At 34.2% G+C, this 14729-nt stretch overlaps 1 protein-coding gene across 1 annotated transcript in view; it reads left to right on the top strand.

Moving 5' to 3' along the window:
* Window positions 1–14416, top strand: part of LOC143057410 (low-density lipoprotein receptor-related protein 6-like) — a 67656-nt gene extending 53240 nt beyond the window's left edge. Inside the window, exons 11-18 of the mRNA XM_076230714.1 lie at window positions 541–833; window positions 3919–4145; window positions 4837–5021; window positions 7437–7640; window positions 8366–8506; window positions 9281–9495; window positions 10025–10224; window positions 12192–14416. Of these exons, the coding sequence (XP_076086829.1) occupies window positions 541–833; window positions 3919–4145; window positions 4837–5021; window positions 7437–7640; window positions 8366–8506; window positions 9281–9495; window positions 10025–10224; window positions 12192–12948 (2222 nt within the window). The 3' untranslated portion in view covers window positions 12949–14416. The remainder of the gene's footprint in view (window positions 1–540; window positions 834–3918; window positions 4146–4836; window positions 5022–7436; window positions 7641–8365; window positions 8507–9280; window positions 9496–10024; window positions 10225–12191) is intronic.
* Window positions 14417–14729: the final 313 nt, after the last annotated feature.

The following is a 14729-nucleotide window of genomic DNA, read 5'->3' as shown; positions in this document are numbered from 1 at the left end:
TTCTTGTCGTAGTATTAACGATATTGAAAAACATAAATAACAAAGTTTTCTTTTCCATTTAGGGATTTAGGTTCTTTGAATCCTGTTGTCTATAAATTTAAAGGAAACAGAAGGCAACGTGTTTACAGATAAGCCTCTTCATTAGGTTTTAGATAATGTGTGTTTATTTGATTGCCAGGCCAAATATTTCATGATAATTTGTTAATCTAGGACTGTATTTTTGATAATTTGATTATCATATTTAAAGATTAATAAATGATTATATGATTATATTGTCAAATAATTTGTGAGGGGCCTCACAGATGTTCCAAACTTGTATACCTCATCAGTTTTAGTTAAAAATCACCAAGCTTGTCAGACCTTAGAAATCAGATAAAAGCAACTACAGATCACTGGATTGCCTTTAACAATAAGCAAAACCCATTTATTTAAGACCAAAACATGACAAAATCTGAAACATTCAAAAAATCTTTTGTATGATCTTTTGTATGTTTTGCAATTTTATGTTTCAATAATATATTTTAATGATTTTAATTCTAGGCACCAACCCATGTGCTCACAACAATGGAGAATGCAGCCATCTTTGTCTAATTACCCCTAATAAATCAGTATGTGCTTGCCCAATGGGGCTAGAGCTCAGTGGTTACAGTAAGACATGTATTATACCCGAGGCCTTCCTTATATTCAGCGGGCAGCAGAACATCAAGAGACTATCGCTGGAATCCAATCACAGAATCCGACCAATCCCAATCCGAGGGATCAAGGAAGCTCCTATTGCCATAGATTACGATATTAATGACAATAGGATCTATTGGACAGACGCAACAGAGAGAGTATGAGCATTATTTTTCTTCAATGTGTTTTAAAATTAAGGCTGTTTTGTTATGAATTTTGCCTGTTGCAAATATGAATGTATGTGGGAATCAGAACCATTTTGTTTTACCTGCCAACAATAAAATAAGAAAAAGACAAATACTTCAATGTTCAAGCAATTTTGAGCTCACCTGGCCCAAAGGGCCAAGTGAAATTTTCTCATCACTTGGCGCCCGGCATCTGTCGTCGTCGTCCGTCGTCATTAACTTCTACAAAAATCTTCTCCTCTGAAACTACTGGGCCAAATTTAACCAAACTTGGCCACAATCATCATTGAATGTTATTATAGATAAAGATAAACTGTAAACAGCAATAATGTTCAGCAAATAAATATCTACAAATAATTCAACATGACGAAAATGGTCAGTTGACCCCTTAAGGAGTTATTGCCCTTTATAGTCAGTTTTTAACAATTTTTCTTAATTTTTTGTTATCTTTTACAAAAATCGTTTCCTCTGAAACTACTAGGACAAATTTAACCAAACTTGTCCACAATCATTATTAAAGTATCTAGTTTTAAATATGTGTCCGATAACCCCGCCCGCGAACCAAGATGGCTTTCCATGGCTAAAAATAGTACATATGGTAAAATGCAGTTTTTGGCTCATATCTCTGAAACTGAAGCAGTTAAAGCAAATCTGACTACATAAAATTGTTCATTAGGTCAAGATCTATCTGCTCTGAACTTTTCAGACCACTCAGGCAACCTGTTGTTGGGTTGCTGCCCCTGAATTTGTAATTTTAAGAAAATTTTGCAGCTTTTTATACGACCGCAAAAAAATTGAAAATTTTTTGGTCATATATTGATATCTCGTTGGCGTCGTCGTTGGCGTCGTCGTTGTCGTCGTCGTTGTCGTCGTCCAAAGACATTTGGTTTTCGCACTCTAACTTTAGTAAAAGTAAATAGAAATCTATGAAATTTGAACACAAGCTTTATGACCATAAAAGGAAGGTTGGGATTGATTTTGGGTGTTTTGGTCCCAACAGTTTAGGAATGAGGGGCCAAAAAGGACCCAAATAAGCATTTTTCTTGGTTTTTGCACAATAACTTTAGTATAAGTTAATAGAAATCTATAAAATTTTAACACAAGGTTTATGACCACAAAAGGAAGGTTTGGGTTGATTTAGGGAGTTTTGGTCCCAACGAATTAGGGGCCAAAAGGGTCCACAATTAATCTTTGTTTGATTTCATCAAAAAATGAATTATTGGGGTTCTTTGATACGCTAAATCTAACCGTGTATTCAGATTCTTAATTTTTTGTCCTGTTTTCAAATTGGTCTACATTAAGGTCCAAAGGGTCCAAAATTAAACTTTGCTTGATTTTAACAAAAATTGAATTCTTGGGGTTCCTTGATATGCTGAATCTAAACATGTACTTAGATTTTTTATTATGGGCCCAGTTTTCAAGTTGGTCCAAATCGGGGTCCAAAATTATTATATTAAGTATTGTGCAATAGCAAGAAATTTCCAATTGCACAGTATTCCGCAATAGCAAGAAATCTTCAATTGCACAGTATTGTGCAATAGCAAGAAATTTTCAATTGCACAGTATTGTGCAATAAGAAATCTTTAATTGCACAGTATTGCGCATTAGCAAGAAATATCTAATTGCACAATATTGCGCAATAGTAAGACATTTTCTCAATTGCACAGTTTTGCGCAAAAGCAAGAAATATTCACAGTATTGTCCCGTTTTCAAATTGGTCTACTTTAAGGTCCAAAGGGTCAAAAATTAAACTTTCACTATTTGTTTGATTTCAACAAAAAATTAATATATGGGGTTCTTCAATATGCTAAATCTAACCATGTATTTAGATTTTTAATATTTGGGCCCGGTTATCAAATTGGTCCACATTGAGGTCTAAAGGGTCTAAAATTGAACATTATTTGATTTCGTCAAAAATTGAATTCTTGGGGTTCTATAATATGCTGATTTTGGATATTGGACCATAATAGGTAAAAGTCCAATTCAAATTTTAAAGTTTTTAAGTTTAAGTTCTTAGACCACATTCATTCTGTGTCAGAAACCTATGGTGTGTCAACTATTTAATCACAATCCAAATTCAGAGCTGTATCAAGCTTAAATGTTGTGTCCATACTTGCCCCAACTGTTCAGGGTTCGACCTCTGCGGTCGTATAAAGCTGCGCCCTGCGGAGCATCTGGTTGGTTATTATCTTGAATTTTATTATAGATAGAGATAAACTGTAAACAGCAAAATAAGATCTGAAAATAAGTCAACATGAACAAAATGGTCAATTGACCCCTTATGGAGTATAGCCCTTTATATTCAATTTTTAACAATTTTCATAAATTTTGTAAATTTTTGCAAAACATTTTCCACTAACTACTGGGACAAGTTTATTATAAATAGAGATAATTGTAAGCAGCAAAAATGTTCAGTTAAGTAAGATCTACAAACACATCACCATCACCAAAACACAATTTTGTCAAAAAAAACGTATATGTGTCCTTAGTTTGATATGCACAGAGACCAAGGTGAGCGACACAGACTGTTTAGAGCCTCTAGTTCTAAGAAATCTTCACCCATTTAGTTGTGATACAAGTGTCTAAAATGCATGTCCAATAACTTGATGTCCGTACTTAAAAAATATGTGATTTTTAATTTCGATCAGAAGAAAAATAGAATCAAAAGGTGGAAATATTTATAGAAATCTCCTACCACCCTCCCTATTTTTATAACATGAAATTAATATGTAACTGTCGAATGAAATAGTTACAATTAATGTATTTCACTGTCGGGTGAAATAAATATACATAACTTGTAGTTAACTATCTTCATAATTACAATTCATGTAATTAACTATTGAATGAAATAGTCATGTATTCAACTGTCGGATAAAATAAGTATACTTTTCATTCTAGGATGAAATACTTATGTATTTTATAGTACTAAGATGAAAAAAAAATTGTATTTTATAGTAAGATGAAAACAATATGTATTTTATAGTAAGATGAAAATAATACATATTTTATAGTAAGATGAAATAAATATGGATTTTAATATGTATTTTGTTCATTGCAGACAATAAGCCGAGCTTTTATGAATGGTAGTGCAGTAGAAAAGGTGATTCAGTATGGTCTAGAATATCCAGAGGACATGGTGGTAGATTGGGTGGCTAAAAATATCTATTGGGTAGATACTGGATCTAAGCGAATTGAAGTGGCTAGGACTGATGGTACATCTCGGAGAGTTATTGTATGGAAAGATCTACATCAGCCAAGAGCTTTAGCTATTGATCCAGCTAATGGGTATGTCGATTTTGTGTTTGGTTGACCTGAAATGATGTGGGGTACTAACTTTTGTTGGTATTCCGAAACTACTATTTTTTTTCTATCCGCTTGTGTTCACATTTGTCATGAGAATTGTTGCACATTGAAATATATGAAAGTCTCTTTTGGGCATGTTGGGTTTACAGAATAGAAAATAATTGGTTAACAAATATAGAAAAAGGCCTTAAGAAATTAAAGAATACCATGGGGATATTTGATTTCATAAGTGGAAAAAGAAGCCACAACTCCATTGCAGAAAAAAAAAAGAAAAAGACAGCAGTATACAAAACACAACAAATATAACTAAAGGTTGAGCAACACAAACCCCAACAATAACCATAAAGGTCAGCCACTAAGGCAAATGACTGATTATAAATGACAAACTTACTGTTGACTTATTTGTTTTTGTGGATTGATGGAAAATGAACATTTGGTGGATATTTGATTTCTTGGTTTTGCAAATGTCTTCAGACAAGCCTATACTAAATTTGTATTTCATTGAATGACTTAATTCATGTTTCACTATTTCCCCCGAAATCCATAAAAACTGGAATCCAAGGAATTATTATAAAGGATTGTAAAATATTTCAACCAGACTCAGTGGAGATGCAATTTTCCAGCAAGAATTATTCTGAAAATCCATGAAAACTTTGTACTTTCATTTTACAAGGCACATATACTGGACGGACTGGTCTGAACCAGCCAGGCTTGAGAGAGCAGCATTAGACGGAACAGGCAGACAGGTTGCTGTTGAGGATATAGGCAAAGTTCATGCTATAACTATAGATTTCACAGAGAAAAAGATCTTCTGGGCGAGTATTGACAAAGCCATGATTGAATCAGCAAACATTAATGGTATGCTTAAAAATTATGATTATAATTACGGGTTAGTGCCAATTGATACGATATTCCCGTGCTTGCATTTCCTATCATGATTTTCTTGATAGAGGGATTGCTGCTCACAAGGAAGCTATTAAACCAAGAGTTCCAAATGGTGAAGTTGAAATCATCCCTTCGTAAATTTTACGGACGCCATCACGATTTGGTTGACCGTTATGGAATAACCGTTTCACAAATGATATCGGATATGTTCCTTACGTCGTAACTACAATCCACTTCCCTTTCATGAATGTGACCTACCGGACGGGTGCCACATGTGGAGCAGGATCTGCTTACCCTTCCGGAGCACCTGAGATCACCCCTAGTTTTTGGTGGGGTTCGTGTTGTTTATTCTTAATTTTTTTATGTTGTGTACTATTGTTTGTCTGTTTGTGTTTTTCATTTTAAGCCATGGCGTTGTCAGTTTATTTTAGATATATGAGTTTGACTGTCCATTTCTTATCTTTCGTCCCTCTTTTAGAATAGAGGACCCTTTTTTGAAAAAAGTATATATTTTTTTTCAATCATATGAAAACCAGCTTTTTGGGCTAGTTTTGAAGGCGAATTACACATATGGGTCGTTTTCAAAAAATGTCGAATTTTCAGTACACCCATGCTAACTTTTTTTATTTCTAATGGAAATTTCAGTTGTAATGGTTTAAATGAAAGCTTGTCGGATTTGTGATTCAGAACATTAATAATAAACACACCTTGCATCTATTTTGATAAGATTAAACTGCATTTAAGACCCATTTTGGGGGTATTTGTCTGCGTACAGTGTCAGAAAAACACATTTCAAATGATTTTTTTGCGATTTTCTGATCGCCTTGATATCTGCAAAAGGGACTTTTTAAGAACGTTTAATATTACTCTAACGAAAAATCGTAGCTTCTATATCATTGTATGTAACATATTATCTACAAACTAAATTGAATCTGCGTACAGGAGGTTCATGTCTTTCCTGTTACCGCTACTTAAATCAGCCGTGAAATTATTCTCCCTATGAATATTGAATCAGTCGGTGTTGATCTCAAAAGTGCAAAGTAATCTTTACATTTAAAACGCCTCTTTTCTTGAACGAAAGTGTAGAGAAAAGAAATTTCAAGACATTTAGTGAAAAAAATATAGCGTACTTTTGTTCATGTCTATGCTGTTACCACCAATTTTGATTAAATACACCAACAGTATACTTGTAAAAAGTGCAATAACGTGTTGGAAACCAAATTCACAATAGAAAAACATAATCACTTCACCAAAGGGAGTAGTTACGTCACAACAGCAATCAAAAACGAAGAAATTTGTCTATCCTGTTATGTCTATCCTGTTACTATGGTTGCTATGGTTACAGTAACAGGATAGACAATTGTAGACAAAAACGTCGTTAATTTTTTTATCTTAACATATAGGTGCAAAACGAATGAAATATTTCGTTGCTTGAAGTCATCTTAAGGTTATAACGTATTAATCTTCCCAATTAAGCATTCGCAGGTGCAATACTGATATCGGTAACAGGATAGACAAAAAGGTAACAGGATAGACTTTTATATAGTAATATATCAGAAACGTACGTTCCTGTTACCAATGAAATATAGAGAAAAGTAAACTAACTTATGAGGGATTTACTTGATGTTGGGTTTATTTGAAAGGGTGAAAAAATGCCGAACAATATAAATTGCTATCTTAGACTTGCATTACTGGTGGTAATTTTTACAACCTTTGAAAACCAATTTTTAGAGGCATTTTTCAGTACAACCTGTTAAATTGGCAAATAATCTATTATATTACAGAATGAATATATATATAAGTTTATTCTCTTGAAAACCATCTAAGTGTCTACGTAAAACAAGCTTAACATTTTATCTAAACCTTTTCTTAATAACCCAAAATTTCTTTTGAAAATGGTAACAGGATAGACAAAATAATGTACCACCGATCAAAAAATGTTTCAACATATTTTTGTATGACATCATTAAGATTGCATCTTTTAATATGTTGTTCTTAAAGTACTATTTGTTTTGATTTGCTTATGTAGAGGGTTGTTTGAATAAGTATCTTTTAATAATTTTTTCAATTTCAAAATTCGACATTTTTTGAAAATGACCCATATGTAATTGGAAAAGGAAAAAAGATCATAACAGAAAAGTTTAATAAAAAGAAAACAATTATCACAAAAAAACAATTTTATAAAAAGGAAACAATTAACGCAAGAATTTAATTGGGAAAGGTTTTCATGTATATCCTACAAAATGGTCTTTAGCTGACAATTATGATGGAGTCTGAATGTGTAACCTTAAAACAGGTAAATTTTAGACCCCACTAACCATGAAAACTGATAACATGAGGAAAGATCTTCACAGAAATATTCCAAACATTTTTCTGGTCTCTTTTTAGGTACTAACAGAACTCAGATTATTACAAACCAGGTACCCAAACCCATGGGTTTAACACTGTACAAGGACTTCATATTCTGGGTTGACTGGGAGCAGAAGACGGTAGAGAAAGCAAACAAGACCAATGGAAATAATCGTACCACACTTAGAGATCACATGGGTGTTGTCATGGATATATTGGTCTATCATTCTTCAAGACAAGCAGGTATGGAAAATATTAGTGGAGAAAGCTGAAATACTGTGGTTTATGTTAAAGTGTGTGATTATTTTATGATTATTGGGAACTAGGTTTCTTGTCATTAATCACAATTTACCAAGCATGACTAATGTAAATTCAGAAATTATTGCAATCTTTTTATTATTGGGGAAAAAATGCCACAGGGTTATAATTGCAATAATTTAAACTTAAATTTTGAAAACTTTTATATAAATTCAATAGGATTTTTCTCAACATTGCAAACATTATAATCACATTTAAGAAAAAAATGACAAAATCGCAATAATAAATGCACAGTAAATTGCACTTCTGAATTTACAGTAAATTGCAATTATTAGTAGATATAAGAAGACGAGATATAAGTGCCAATGAGATAACACTCCATCCTAGTCGAATTTGTAAAAGTTAACCACTATAGGTCATAGAATGGCCTTCAACATGGAGTCTTGTCTCGCACACAGTACAGCAAGCTATAAAAGGCCCCCAAAATGACTAGTGTAAAACCATTCAAACAGGAAAACCAACAGTATAATCTATATAACAAACAAGAAATGAGAAACACTTATGAACCACATCAATGTTTTAAGAAGAACACATTTAAATGCTTGTTGTACCTTTATCGCACACTTATCACGGCAATTTATTATAGATATTTGCTCAGAATTAAGTTACTTGTTGCAGTAATAACTGTTTTCAAACACTTTGTTTTATAGGAACCAACAGTTGCCATGACAAAAATGGAGGATGTTCCCACTTGTGTTTTGCACATCCTATAGAAGATAGTAAAAATCTGAGTCATCACTGTGCTTGTCCTACTCATTATAGATTAAATGCTGATAACAAAACATGCTCAGGTAGGTACATTATAAAGAAGATGATGATGGAAGGCTGCTTGCCCAATGGCAAATTAATATGCATATTCAGGACGAAAACATATTCATGTGGTATGTGTTGTACCAGACCAAAGCTCTTGAGCCGGATATTAATGTGCTAGTTCACAGTCAGAAGGAAGACAAGTTGCCTTACCCGGACATATTATTCTGACTTCTAGATGACCAGTCTTTGCTCTTGCTCATTAATGCTGCATGCTTAGCGGAGAAGTAGCAGATACTAATTCTATAGTCCTTGGTTTGACCCTGCTGATGCTTGAAACCTACAACCTCCCCCACTTCAGACGAACACGCTACAACGAGAACACTGAGGCATAAATAAGAACATACAAAAATCTTAATCATCAGTTTTCTTGTCGATCATTGAAAACAAAGTGTTGACTGAAGAATGTGTTTGAATTTGCTGTTTCTGAATCTAATGCGTTCTTGATAATATTTTCAAAAGTGTACATCAAAACATGTGATTTGTTACAAATGTCCTAAACAATTGAAATGTGACATTATTTTCTTTTGAGATATGAAAAATAAAATTACCCATAGTACTTTAGAATCTGAAACAACCAATTGGTAATATTCCTTTGCCACCCCTGCAGATATTCGAAATTTATGGTGAATATTCTCAAGGAATTTCATAAATCTGAAGAATTGCTCACTATATACCTCCAACCTAATACAGATTTTGAATGCATTAAGATTTCAACATAATAGCATTTATTTCACCATTTGTTTCTATTTCAGCTCCAAAGACTTTTCTTCTGTTTAGCCAGAAAAAAGTGATTAGTCGTTTAGTGATTGATAACGATGATGTTGACCCACAGACCCCAGAAGTAGTGTTACCTATTCCTCATTTAAAAAATGTGAAAGGACTAGCCTACGATCCAGTCGATCATTATATATACTGGATAGAAAGGAAACAAAACAATATAAAAAGGTCAACCGATAACGGTACCAATGTAAGTATATATAGATGTTCATTAATACAACTATCCTCAGCAGACCAAAAAAAAAAAGAGAAACGAGAAATACTTACCAACCGCATCATGATCAACAAACGGCAACTACTGAATATCAGCTATAAAAGGACCAGAAATGTGAAATAGTACAATTCAACCGAGACACAAATAGAACTTATGTAATAATCCTAGCTTTTTAAGTGGTAGAGGGTTTGATCCTAAGCTGATTCGCAAACCAAGGACTTGAAATTTGTCATTTTCAGCTTCTATATATGCTAAAAATTGCTTGCTGCATTTAATAGTACAGCTTATAGTCAGAACAAAGTTTGCCACTATACTCATGAGAACCTTGTGGACAAACAAGATAAATATTTGGCTCAGCCTTGAGCTCCGAGTCTTGTACAAAGCAGTATTCATATTTCACATTGACATGTCCTGATATTCATATGATATCTTGTTGTTAAAAACAAATTCATATAATCATCAACATTCGAAGCTATTTTTAAACGTTGTATATTTTATTTTCCAGGTACAAGTGATAGTCCGTAATGATAATGAGGCTTACAAGCCGTATGACATGGCCATCGATCCATACTCGAGGGTTATATACTGGACCGATGCTAAGAGAAATGTTATAAACATCACACGGCTAGATGGTACATCACTTGGTGTGGTCATAGAAGGAGAGAAGGAGAAACCAAGATCTATTGTGCTTAATCCACTCAAAGGGTAATTTTGTCAAATTTCAAGAAGATGGTCCTTGGGAAGGGGGATATTGTACACAAGATAAATTGATTGTGTTTAAGGCTTCTTTCCGCACACTGTCACTCCGCTAAATCACGGCAGCCAGTTTCTATTAACAGAGTAAACCAATGTACCAGGAGAAATTCACTGACATTCAGCAGGAAAACTGACAATCTGGGTCAATTAAGATAGTATTTAAACACACCTTGCAGCCAGTTGTGTTGGAACTCTTTCCCCACAGTTGATAGGGCAGCTAATGATCACTGCAGTTGAACTTCTCACTTGCATTTTAGGCCCTAAAGAACTTGAGACAAAAATCCTGGAAAGAAAAAAGTATCAAAGAATTTAAGACAATTGCATTTGAAAAAAAAATATGTGGGTGTTATCATGGTCATCAAGAAGACTTCACCCCCCTAAAAAAACGGGACACTGAAGGTCAACTTTGTAAAACATGATACTAACATTTATTTATGAAAAAAATAATGATATCAATGAATGGCAATACTAGTTTATTGTTGTTAAAATCTAGTAAATCCATTAAGATTACACTAAACAATATAAAAACAATACTAAGGGGTACAAACTCCAAACAGAGTGGGTCGGAGGCTATGTGTATATCACCTGTCATGCCATGTTAATCCACACTTATTCAAAATGGCACAGTAGACAAGAAGACACAATCAATAAAGTACAGATCAACTATTCTGGTATTGAAGAAAAGAGTGGAAAATAAAGGCAACAGTAGTATACCGCTGTTCAAAACTCGTAAATCTATGGACAAAAAACAAAATCGGGGTAACAAACTAAAACTGAGGGAAACGCAGTAAATATAAGAGAACAACGACACAACATTAAAATGTAACACACACAGAAACGGACTAAGCATTAGACAAAATCCGATGAGAATAACAAATATAACATCAAAACCAAATACATGAATTTGGGATAGAAAAGTACCATGACATGTGTTATAGTAATGTGAATTCACACTCAAATATAAGAGAAAACAAACGACACAACGGAAACACAACGTAAAAATGTTACACACACAGAAACGAACTATGATATAACATTGACCATTTTCCTGACTTGGTACAGGACATTTTTAAAGAAAAAAAATGGTGGGTTTAACCTGGTTTTGTGGCATGCCAAACCTCGCACTTTAATGGCAATGTTAAATATAACATTAAATTGACAACATAATATTATAGGACTACAATACAAATAACTAGCTAGGAGAACGTGTAGGCAAAGAAACACATGATTAATGAATAACAAAAGGCATAAGGTTTAAAATGCAATACGTCAAAGACGCGCCCGTCCACACAAGACTTACCAGTGACGCCCAGATATAAAAGTTTGAAAGTCAAAAAAAGTACAAAGTTGTACAGCACTGAGGATCAAAAGTTGAAAAAGGTTGTGCACAATACGGCTAGGGTTTTCTGCTTGTGATAAGAAAAACATTTCTCTAATTATCTGTGCTATTTCAAAATTTCTTCAGCGGTGTGAGAAAAAATATTTCTCATTGCTAGTGAAATATCTGTTTTCAGCAAATGATGAATCGAAATTTAATTATGACGTTAAATTTTCTTTGATTTTTTCTGAATTTTCTATTGTGGTGTCTTGAAAAACAGTTAACATGCCTGATAACGCCACATATACAAAACTACAAATTTCTGCAAATCAGTGAAAAGGAAGGATAAAAATCATTAGAGAACCAGATTCCACCACTATAAATTGTGTTACAATATTTCTGCACTTGAGACAGTTAAATTTAAATATTTGAAAAGCTTGACAAGCCTCGCTTTAGATATCGATATAGAAATTGAACTGTATTTAGTGGAGAAATATGGTAACACACTTGTTGCAGTGATGGAATCTATATTTCTCTTGGGAGTTGAGACACACACACACTCTATATTGTTCAATGTTATTTTATTTATATTTTGCAGACACATGTATTGGGTGAACATGGTACAGCCTCCAACAATTGATAGAGCAGCCATGGATGGCAAAGAAAGAATGACATTGTTTTCCAAAGCTTTAGGAAAACCTGGTCCACTGGCAGTGGATGTACAGAACTCTAGATTATATTGGGCAGATGGAAATCTCAATCGAATCGAATGTTCCGACCTTTCGGGTGGCAACAGGAAAGTTTTAGTTGATGGTCAGATTACTAGTCCCAAAGGAATGGCCGTTCTTGGCAAATATTTGTACTGGATTGACAGGGATCATATGCTGATGTCCAGAGCGGACAAATTAAACGGGAAGGACCGTACTTACATCCAAGGTCGCTTGAAGGGCCTTAGTGACCTTCATGTTGCATTGAACGTGTTGCCAACGCATATGGAACATCCGTGTGCACATAACAATGGAGGTTGTTCACATATCTGTGTTGCTAAGGGAGACGGCAGTTCGCGTTGTGCTTGTCCGACTTATTTAGACCTAAAAGACGACTTGAAAATGTGTGCCGATCCTCCTACCTGTTCTCCTGATCAGTTCGCTTGTCTGAGTGGAGATATACATTGTATTCCACGTACTTGGCGCTGTGACAAAGTTGAGGAATGTCAAGATGCATCTGACGAATTGAATTGTCCCATTTGTCATGCTGATCAGTTTCGTTGTAACGATAATCATTGTATCGATCAGAGTTCTGTTTGTGACGGGACGCCGCAGTGTCATGATTATAGTGACGAGGAGCACTGTTGATTGGAGGGCGATTTATTCTCCTTATGTTTATGTATATAACCAATACTTACCTAGTACTTATACTGAAAAGACCAAATGTCCGTAAAATTCTCTATATATCCAATTAATCAGGTCAAAACCCCGAGTTATGTCGTCATCAATATCTAATCATAATTTCTGATATGAATAAGTATCCAGTGGTTGATAAATCAGAAAATTTCATATTTGTACATATATGGTTCACAGATAACTTAAAAATGGCGCATTATCCAATTGGTCGCATATGCACGCGTAATAAAGAACTACTTTCCTCCCCGCACACCCTCCCAACATCGGATGTTAAATTTTCAACTGTATTGCTCTTTCGCTATATAGCTTCAGTTACTTAAAATTTTTATATTTCAGTGCTTCGTGTCAATTTTTTTTTTTTGTTACTTTCTTTTGTGCCTCGTATCAAACTTTTGAGTTGAGCCAAATGCAACTGATTTTTTTTCAGTTTATTGTAATGTTGTCCGGTTACAGCGCGTGGGGGTTGTGCGAGTCACACTCTGTATATGTGTCTGTCCCAGGTCAGGAACCTGTAGTTCAGTGATTTTCGCTGGTTCATGTCTGTCATATTTTGTTCGTAAATTGTTTTTGATAAAACAGGCTGTTTTTTTTTATTCGTTTGCATTGTTTCACATTTTTCATGTCGGGGAGGGGGGCTTTATTACCGACTATACGGTTTGGGTTTTTCTCATTGTTGAAGGCCATATGGTGGCGTCGTATAGCTTATTAAAAGGAATGATTTTAACCTTGATATAGATAGTTGTCAGGCTCATTGGCATTCAAATCACATATTGATGTCCTCTATTTTACGTATAATAAAATTAAAAACACTTTCAACAAGTAGAGAAGTAATGTGTGCAGAAAACAACTAGCAAACAAACAAAATCTTACCGTTACAACTTTCTGTTTGACCTTGTTTGACTGTGACCTCTATGGTCACTGATGTCACTGACTTCTGTTCGTATTTCGAATGCAACTCTCTAGTCACTTTGGTTGTTGACTGCATGCACTCAAACGAATTAAAAATAGATCATCAAACAGTTGACATATATTGTATTAAATAGGAAACGGTATCATATGACAAATTAGGCAATTAGGTGTTTGAGGGCAAAACAATACAAGAAAACAATTAGATAATCTATATTTTGTTATTTTTATCCATTTCCCACTTTTTCATAGATCCTAGCCCTTTATTAAACCTCTTTCCCACATATCAACCTTTTTCATTCACTATATCCTACATCTTCGTGTTAAACCCCCTATAGCCAAGATACCAAGAGAGTGCGAACTCTCTCTCCCTCTTTTCAGTGATCTCGTTCTTCTCCTGCAGCATTTCTGATTCTTGAACGGTATATGTCTATTGTCATATTCGTACTTCAACATATGTAATGCCAAATGGTCAACGACATTGAATTTGTATTAAAACAAAGAGCAAAGCAAACGATTTTGTTAATTTGAATCTTTTTTATCACTCAGAAGCCAATGAATCACATTTATTAGGAAGCTTAGGGGCATAACTCTAGGTAAGGTCGATTTATTTTTTCGCCTGTATTTGCTAGTCTATTGGATCATGGTCATATTTATGAAGAAGGTACTGTACTTATCACCCGGAAACAGATAATTTTTAGATAACTCAGAGGCATAACTCTTGACCACATTACTAGTATAAAGGATATTAACGTTTAGTTTGGTTTAAGATGGGTCTCATTATGGACGTCAAGTTGGTTACTTATTCCCTATTCCCTATTCCCTAT

This window comes from Mytilus galloprovincialis, chromosome 13 (genome assembly GCF_965363235.1).
Source record: "Mytilus galloprovincialis chromosome 13, xbMytGall1.hap1.1, whole genome shotgun sequence".
Classification (NCBI taxonomy): Eukaryota; Metazoa; Mollusca; class Bivalvia; order Mytilida; family Mytilidae; genus Mytilus; species Mytilus galloprovincialis.
The sequence above is the reverse complement of the archived record's forward strand: the minus strand, read 5'-3'. Positions and strand labels throughout refer to the sequence as shown.